The 10,099-nt window shown below is 38.2% G+C and overlaps 1 protein-coding gene across 1 annotated transcript in view; it reads left to right on the plus strand.

The window, feature by feature from the left end:
* Positions 1-10,099, plus strand: part of LOC107699957 (piezo-type mechanosensitive ion channel component 2) — a 185,625-nt gene that overhangs the window by 151,256 nt on the left and 24,270 nt on the right. Inside the window, 4 exon segments of the mRNA XM_016501419.1 lie at positions 1,816-2,074; positions 8,248-8,436; positions 9,346-9,538; positions 9,740-9,872. Of these exon segments, the coding sequence (XP_016356905.1) occupies positions 1,816-2,074; positions 8,248-8,436; positions 9,346-9,538; positions 9,740-9,872 (774 nt within the window).

A 10,099-nucleotide genomic window follows, 5' to 3' on the forward strand; every position in this document is an offset into this window, starting at 1 on the left:
GTCTCTCTCTCGCGTGCGTTCTGCAGCAGTCACTTGGATAAGTCGTTGTTGCTTGTTGAACTTGTTGACTTTTGATGAATTTGAGCGCGTGATGCGCGCTGTGAAAACGTGTGTTGGAAATACAAATTGAGGACCAATCTGCACCTTATTGATGACCCGTGGCGTTAATATACTGCATCTGTGACAGCGCGTGATGTAATAAAACTGCAGCTCATTAATAAACGTTTCTTTTTTTATTATTTAAAAAAATACAATTTTATACAATCCGCCGCTATTTAGCAAGTGCACTTGCGCATAAACAATTTTCAAGTTCAACACTTTTTGTTCCGTTCAGTTGTGGATGCTGCTGATTCACCGAGACCGCCGCGGCTCAGCAAAGAGACATGCGTGTGTGTATGTGTTTCCTTTGAAAAATTTTCCCCCAGAAATATTTCGCTATTTAATGCATTTTTCCTTACAAATTGTATTATAAGCATAACAATTTGAGTAAATGTGTAAAAGGTATGGCATGATGCCATCCTTCTAGAACAATGTGCATCTGTTAAAATTGTAACATAAATGATCAAGTTTAGTTATTCTTATTTCTTTATTGCAAAACGCTAAAACTGGCAGATAGTGTTTATGCTCAAACAGCAACATTACACACTAACTAACGTTCAAAAAAGTGAAATCACAATGAACCACCCCTTTAATATATAACTACAAATACATAACCAACTACACACATTGTGTCTTACTGTCAGGTAACTTTTAAATACTTGCATGCTTGCTTATTTGTGTGCTCCTTAAATGAAGAGTTGATCCAAAAATTTAAATTCTTTCATTATCGACTCACCCTCGTGCTATCCCAGATATGTGAACAATTACTTTAAGCATGGATGGAGAGAGATCTGTACCCAGTCACTCATTGATGCAAAAAAGCACTGATTGGGCAATGAACAAAACTCTCATTATATGAAGGACAAAAATAAAATAAGGCTATAAATAAAATAAAGCTAGCACACTAAAAATAAATCAGAATTTAAAACCACATTATATATAGAGTGCACAAGACGCTTGCATACCTGAGAAATCCACCATTGAAACAATAATGCTGAAAACATGTTTTATTTATTTAGTTTCGTTTTGGATAGAGGACACAATTTGTAGAGCAAGGTCCTTCAACCCTGCTCCTGGAGAGCTAGAGTTAAGCTCAAACACCAATCAAACACACCTGAACCAGCTAAGTAAGGTGTTCAGGGTTGCTTGAAAATTACAAACAGGTGTGTTGGAGCAAGGTTGGAACTGAATTCTGGAGGAAGGTAGCTCTCCAGGAGCAGGGTTGGAGACCCCTGTTGTAGAGTTTCATGGAGATTTTTTGCTGTTTCCCACCTCTTTTTGTATTGCCCATTGTGTTCTCAGAGAGATCTTTGGAGGATATCAATTCCTAGGGAGAGTAGCAACAGTCCAGTATTTTAAACATTTCTAGGCAGCTTTGTGCATATCTGTAATGTGTTTTAAGGTCCAATGAAAGCTTTTGGGATTGAGGCATGGTTCACACTAACCAATCCTCTTGAGAAGAACAGTCAGTAGCCAAGACTTTGTGTGCCTTTATTTAAAGGGCAAAGCACCTGTGCAACCCACATTTCCAATCTTCCAACTTATTGTTGCCCTGTATATACCTTAATTTTTATTTAAATATTTTCATTTATATATTATATCTATATGTTTCTGAAAGATACACTCCTCAAAATATTATGTTTCATAGTCCATTACTTTACTTGCTGTTTCACAGTCCATTAGTTCACATTTCTGTTTCACACTTCCTTCATGCAGAATATGTGATATTCCGGAGATTGAGGAGTCTGAGAGATTCTACTCTTCATTACCTTGTGGTGTGCGTCTCATCTTTGCTCTCTACAATTTGATGGAGTCTCAGTCAGAGATGTTCTGTTACTTTGTGATTATCTTAAATCACATGGTATCTGCCTCTCTACTAACACTCTTCCTGCCAATCCTCATCTTCCTGTGGGCTATGCTGTCAGTGCCACGGCCAACCAAGCGCTTCTGGATGACAGCTATTATCTACACACAGGTCAGCATCTTCACAACTGCTGCAGCTGATGTTTCAAATGATTGGGTCAACCATAACGTATTCTCAAGCTATCAAAGAATATAAGACATTTGGTAGTGATTTCTTCCTCCTTTTGATTGTTACTTTTTTATTGTGACTATATTGTTGTGAAATCACACTAGACCATGTTTACACAAAGGTTTACTTTTGTTCATGCCGATTCCAGGTACATTGTAATCGAGTGGTTCTCAATTCCAGTCCTGGGGTACCACGGCTCTGCATATTTTGTATATCTCTCTTATCTGAAACCCTCGGTTCAGTTTATGGATCTCCCTCCTAATGAGCTAAAGATCTGAATCAGGTGCGTTAAATAAGGAAGACATACAACATGTGCAGTGCAGTGGTACTGAAACTGAGTTCCGTGTTATCCATGTATAATTTTAAGTTTCAGAGAGAGCAGGGCCCTGTTCTTCATACATCACTAAATACATCCACAAACAAATGACAGATAATCTAATTGTGCTAGGTAGTTGTGCTTGGTAGTGATGTCAGATTTACCGGTACTTCTGTGTTTTAATCAATACTAAAATTGTGAAAATACCAAGTGCACTTCTTGTTGTTTGGTGCCCCTGGGGAGCAGATCTCTTGGTGACTTCTTTGATAAGTTTTCAATTTTTTTAAGGTGCTCTATTTATTGGAATGTTATTGTGGTGCCCCATCATCTCCACTTGTTGATGATAGGCTCCACAGTATTCCATAACACAACTAATGTTTTGGAAATACTTCTGTACCCATCTCCTGATTGGTACCTCTTCACAATGAGATCCTATGTATCCTTTGTGGGCCACAGCTTCAGCAGGAAAATGCAACCAGAAAGATGCTAAGAAAACCCTACAGACACAACAGATTTTTATTTAGGGTTAATCAGTATCACCTAAACAATAACGTCTCGGGTTACTTGACTTTAACCCTGTTCCCTGAAAAAGGGGGAATGAGATACTGCATTTCAATAACACATATGAGAACATTCTTTGTTTTACCGGTTGTGAAGCACGTGTGTCAAACATGCCAAGAATTGGCTTAAATAACCTCGGTGGGTGACATCATTTGATTAGGTGCACCTGCGGGGTTATAAATAGACGTGAAACGGACACACCTTCAGTTTATTCCTTTGTCTGAAGGGACGTCCAGGCACGTCTACAGTGCAGCATTGAGGCGCAGCATCTCGTTCTTCAAGAATACCAATGCTGCCACACTGGAAGTGTATGGACCCCTCAAGGTTGTGTAGTGTGCGCACAAACATTGAAGAAGTCTCAGACATGACTTTGGGATGTTGACTCAAGGACATGTAAGCACGGAGTAACATGGACATCCAAACGTCCAGCCTGCCGCATCACACACTTGCTGCAAGGGGACACCTCTTGCTACAGCCCTAGAGGATCCAACCCCCTGGTTGAATGGGCCCTAACTCCTAGAGGTGATGCTTGACCGTGCTTCTCATATGCTAGGGCAATAGCATCCATCACCCAATGTGACATTGTTTGTCTAGTAGCAGCCGCCCACCGGTTGCGGACCTTATAGCATATGAAAAGCTGTATGAAAAGCCATAGAGGATGCAACCCCCCTGATTGAATGGGTCATAACTCCTAGAAGCGAAGCTTGACCGCGCGCCTCATAGGCTAGGGCAATAGCATCCCTCACCCAATGTGACATTGTTTGTCTCGTGGCAGCCCCCATCAATCAAGAGACCCAATCAATCAGAGCGTGGCAAGCCGAAAAAGCGGCCACATAGACTCTGAGAGTACCAGGACATGTACCTGAGGACAGTTTTTCTTGCAGGAACTCCAGCACTGAAACACCTTGGCAGTGAACTGGGTCTGCATGGTGTATCATACACCAACTTTCGAAAACATGTCATCTGAGGGCATAACTTCTTCTAGTGGAGGGAGCCCTAGCACTTACTTTTACACTCTTTATTTAGTCTGAGGGTTAAAGCAATCTCTCGCCAGAGAGAAAAACTGTGTAAAAACGCGATTGAGATAGTTTTGAATAGCAATTGGGCTGGTTTTGTTTTGCAGACCTGGCAACCTGTCAGTATGTTGTTGGAAACTCAGAAGCAAAGACCAGGGGCCTCATGTATCAAACTTTCCGTAGGTTTCATCCTAAAAGTGTGCGTACGCACAAAAGCTACATTTTGTGTACACATAAAAGTTTTCAGATTTATAAAACCATTAATAATGTAATATTATTGAAAAACTGATTTATTTTTTTCAGTACAAAAGCTAAACTTTGACAAAAAGTAATTTTGTGATTTCATAATATTTAGATATGAATCCAACTGAAAAAACCTAAGATATCTTTCAGTTAGTCAAATAGCAAATAGTGGAGCTCTGCAGCCATCTACTGGTAAAAAATTATAATTTTTTACTTTTAAAACTGCATTTTCCAAAAGATGGGCAAAAATCTTACACTAAACCATGTCAAATTATCCATGTTATCCCCATGAATGAAAGTTAGAAATGTGGGTCTTTTATAAAGTGAATTTTACATAAAAAGCTGTTTTTGTATAAAAACCTATTTAAAAAAAAATATATATATATATTTTACAAACATATATTGCACAAACGTGGAGTAAAAACATTAATAAACAGAGTAAAATTACATTTGTTTTAAAAAATATATTATTTTGTTACAAAATTAAATTTTGTTACCTGGGGTCTCTAGAGACCTCAAAGACCATGAGTGTACACCCCCAAACGAAGACCGCATAAGGGTCTAAATGTGTATATCAAAAGGAAAAAAGTTTCAAATGATTTTTGTTAACTTCATCATTTCGCTCACCCCAGTTCATACACATGGTCTAGATTGTCCACGTATTGCGCGTGTATTTATGCCTAGTTTATTTTTTTATAAATGAGTGACGTGACGTGACGTGGCCAAGTATGGTGTTCCATACTCGGAATTTGTGTTCTGCATTTAACCATCCAAGTGCGCACACACAGCAGTTAGTAGTGAGCACACACACACACACACACACACACACACACACACACACACACTGTGAACACACACCCAGAGCAGTGTGCCGATATGTGCTTGGAAAATTGCATAAGCACATTTCTATGCCCATTTTATGCATACACAATGTTTATACATCAGGCCCCTGGAGACTCTTTTGTATCTTTAGCAGGGTTCTTTATTGAGAACTTGCTGTGTACAAACCTTCAGGAAGTGTGCTAAGGTCATTCATATTCAAACCAGTGCCTCTTATCTCAATATGCCACACACACACACAGTGTAAACACACACCCAGAGCAGTGTGCCGATATGTGCTTGGAAAATTGCATAAGCACATTTCTATGCCCATTTTATGCATACACAATGTTTATACATCAGGCCCCTGGAGACTCTTTTGTATCTTTAGCAGGGTTCTTTATTGAGAACTTGCTGTGTACAAACCTTCAGGAAGTGTGCTAAGGTCATTCATATTCAAACCAGTGCCTCTTATCTCAATATGCGACTGATGAGAATGGAACATTCAAATAATTACAACATTTCATGAAATCAAATCACCTATTCCTTGTGCCCACCTACTGCTTAATCATAAATCTCCTTCCAAACTCTTCTTCCAGCTGCACCTGTGATCCCCACAGTCAAAGCTGCCACACTGCCTCAGCAGATGCATGTCTTGACACGCGGGGCGCAGATGCTTAGCCCCCATCCCTCAAAAAGAGTGCCAAGTAGGAGCAGAGCTTTGTTACCATGAAGTCATCACAGTAAGCGCATCCAGCCCCCTCAAGAACTGAACGTGCGTGCTCTGCTCCATGACAGATAACACACAGATCGTGTGTATCACTCAGTGTAATGAAACATGGACAGGGCGACACACATTCGTACACACTCATCTTTCTTCGTAATCTGCTCTCATACACACACTTCAAACAAACAGTCTCCTGAAGGCAAATAAGCTGATGATGTGTAATGCAGGCACCCTTTTATGAACACGAGCACTCCATGTGACGTCGTAAGACTGCCATCTGCCAAATTATTTTGGCATGTTTATACACGTGCTTCAGACACAGGTCACACTGGGAAGTGTTTCCATAGTGTCAATATCATAACGCAGCATCAAAGTTTCCTCATATGAAGAATGGGGCCCAGAGGTTGTAGGACCATTTTCAAATTTTCTAGTGAATAAGCATTGTAGTCTTTAAATATGTGCTTAGTTGAAGCTAACTTTAATTTGTTCTATATCATAAAAATAAATAAATAAACATTGTGAAGACTGGGTAGTAGGGCTGTCAAATCAAAATTCGAATTTCGAATATTCGTCAAATTTAAAATCAAAATCAAAATTTTTACAAAATCCACAATTTTAAAAGGGTCATATGATGTTGCTAAAAAGAACATTATTTTGTGTATTTGGTGTAATGAAATGTGTTTATGCGGTTTAAGGTTCAAAAAACACATTATTTTCCACATACTGTACATTATTGTTTCTCCTCTATGCCCCGCCTTTCTGAAACGCGTCGATTTTTACAAAGCTCATCGGTCTGAAAAGCGAGGTGTGCTCTGATTGGCCAGCTATCCAGTGCGTTGTGATTGGCCGAATACCTCAAGCGTGTGACGGAAATGGTACGCCCCTCACCATACTGTGATGCCCTGTCAGGCCGGAGCGATCATTCAAAAACATTAAATAAAACCCATTATAAACGAGGCATTTGTTGCATCCAGTGGGGAGGTACTTTCAGACTGTGAGTCAGAACAGCTGGCATTGTAGTCTACTCTACCAGGATCAGGAAACAGTCCTCCATAAAATGTGCTGCACACATCTGAATATTTGGGTTGAACTGTTTTGGAACCGTGTTGGAAATACAACTTAACCACTGATTTCTAGTCACGTCCTCTTTTGGAAGGCCAAACAAAGTAGTTTCGCTTTCACAACGAAACACACAGCATCTTCACAACATGGCGGTGGCGGCGGCAGCAACAATAAAGTTACGCCTTCTTTCTTTCTGTGAGCATTTGGGCGGCGTTATGCAAATCTTCCCACATCCTGACATAGACATGTGGGGGCGTGTTTGAATGAGGCGTTTTAGGAGGGCGTGGACCAGTCTTAACTTTTATAAAGAATATCTCTTTGGGTTTGAGACTTTAGTCTTTGCAACTTTAGGGATCTTATCTATTCACGAACATCTTTTAGCACTTCAAAGAGAAAGGAAAACTTGAAAACTCGCATCATATGACCCCTTTAAATGTGCGTCAGGCAGCCTTATCAGACGATGTAATTGTCATTGCATTTTAATGTTTTTGTTAGCCTATCCAGTTAAACCCACTAGATGCGGCACTGCTGTGTTGTTCATTGAAAAAATATTGCGGAAAAAGAGAACATCGATGCGGAGAAGATCTTGTTTACGTCAAAACTTAATACAAAGCCTTTCACACAGAACGCATATTTTGCCCATTTTCTAGAAGGACATCTATCACCGTTGCACTCGCGTCTCACACAAGAGAGCCGCATGTTTAGAAAGCCATGTAAAATTAATGTAAGTTCAACTTTTAAAAAAACAAGAGACTTTATGGCAGGTTTTTTCCCATCCCATCTCATGTTTTTAAATGAAAAAAAAACTACTGTGTAATTGGCATTCGGCCCTTTGTATTAAACAATGCATACATACATGATGCTGTTTTGTTTATAATTGTTTAAGCAACTTAATTTTATTCAGTTTTTAAACATTATTTTAAACATTATGCACTTTTTCCACATGTAATCATGTTATTTTATTGCTTTGAATAAGCGTGCATTAGTAATATTTTGCTCGAAGCACCCTCTTGTGGCCTCAGGAGACAAACCAAAAGCTTTTTTCCCCCCTAACTGAAATTATGCCTGTTAAATTCTAATATTGTTTATATTTATGTACAAAATTCGAATTTAGTTTTTAAGCCATTTTGACAGCCCTACTGGGTAATGAGGTAACAAGGCAGCTGCCTTATCTTTCAAATGCAGCCAGGAAATCAAAGTACTTTCAAATAAAGAAAATATGGCCCCGGAAAAAGAAAACATAACAGAAAAACACAAAAGTGTTACAGGTGGCACCAACAGGAGCATAGGTTGAGAGGATAACAAGAACATACACCTGAAATGTTTTGAAATCTAAAATCTATCTTTTTCCCCTCTCTTCATCTCCACTCAGCTCACAGTTGTGGTAAAGTACTTTTCCCAGTTTGGCTTCTTTCCGTGGACAACATCAGCATATCGTGGCATTAATGCGGAGCGTGCATTTGCAGTACCCAACATAGTTGGAATTGAGAAGAAAGATGGCTATGTACTGCTAGACCTCATTCAGTTAATTGCTTTGTTCTTCCATCGCTCCATTCTTAAGGTACTACCCATGCATCACCCTCCCAGAAATCTACATAAGATATTTAACTGCCATTGGAAACTGATATATTTAACTGTCTTTTTTTTTTCATTCCACACAAATTAATACTTCATTCAGCAGGAATGCATTAAATTAATAAAAATTAATTTATTTGTATTTATATTTTAAAAAAATTGCATCTATAACAGTTCAGTGGCTTATTAGAAGTGAAAATGTTAATATATAATGTAATATTTTGAATTATAGATTTTTTTAACTCTATAACCAAGCTTAATTAGCTTGAGCTTTTACACATACATAAGTTTAGCCCATGCATGTGCTAAAGTTGAGTAGGTGTTTGTGAACTCAGAGACAAGGGCTAGACTAGAGGAACCAAATGCAGTTGATTTTAACCCTCTGGGGTCTGAGGGGGTTTGGGGGCCCTGGAGAAGTTTTGACATGTCATTTTGACAAAAACATATTAATATTTAATAACAGTTTAATAACTTATCAAATGTTTAATAACTTTTGTAAGCATTTTGATGTGTGTTAGCTGATCTGTTAATCATTATGTAATGTATAATAAATTCATTTGTAAACATTTACATACATAATATCTCATATACGTAGCATATATGTATATTTAAATATATAAACTAATGATCTTTTAACCATTATAATGTTTGTTAATGATTTATTAATTAAAGTTCTTATAAAGTGTTACCAAAATGTGCTTTGTACAGTGTATTCTAATATTTAATTTTCCATGATGGATACAGGTGATGCTGCCTTAAAATTTGTCCAAATTAGTTCAATATTTGCATCAGAAGCATGCCTTTGTTGTCTGAGAATGCTGCCTAGTTTGGTGGTTCAGTAGGATTTTGAACAGAGCCAGTGAGTTGAGATGTTGATGTGTTTTTGTTTCTTCAGTGTCATGGTTTGTGGGATAACAAGGAGGTGGAGATGCCAGACTTTTTTAAGAAACTGAAGAGAAAAACAGAGAAAAACAAGATGGCTGGAGGATCAAGACCACGAGAAGAAAACACAAGTAGACAAATGTCCTTCTTTCCTTCATACACTTCTTTTCTTCAGAGACAGAGAGCAGAGAGCCCTGAGAGACAGGGTAAGATCTCCACATGGACATACATGAGGAACTTATTTACACATACATATAATACTTAAAACAAATAATGTATATACATATACACAAGCACACATTTCACACGGGCCAGTTTGTTCTCTCTTGATCTTGTTTTGTGCTTTGTGATGCCATACGTAAGTATTTACATATCTGTGCTAATATGAATATTCAATATTATATCAGCAGATTCAAACCAAAGCAGGAAGAAACATTCACAGAAGAAGCAACAGTGGAATGTGCCACTAAGCAGGAATGAGCGAATAAAACAGTACATGAATGGCCGAATGCTGGAAGCCAAAGCTGCTGTCATAGAGCTGTAAGAGATCAATAAACATGACTTTTTTATTCATTGAAACATATGTATAACATATGTATACAGGTGCATCTCAATAAATTAGAATGTCGTGGAAAAGTTCATTTATTTCAATAATTCAACTCAAATTGTGAAACTCGTGTATTAAATAAATTCAATGCACACAGACTGAAGTAGTTTAAGTCTTTGGTTCTTTTAATTGTGATGATTTTGGCTCACATTTAACAAAA

This window comes from Sinocyclocheilus anshuiensis, unplaced genomic scaffold (assembly GCF_001515605.1).
Source record: "Sinocyclocheilus anshuiensis isolate Anshui unplaced genomic scaffold, SAMN03320099.WGS_v1.1 scaffold1284, whole genome shotgun sequence".
Lineage (NCBI taxonomy): Eukaryota > Metazoa > Chordata > Actinopteri > Cypriniformes > Cyprinidae > Sinocyclocheilus > Sinocyclocheilus anshuiensis.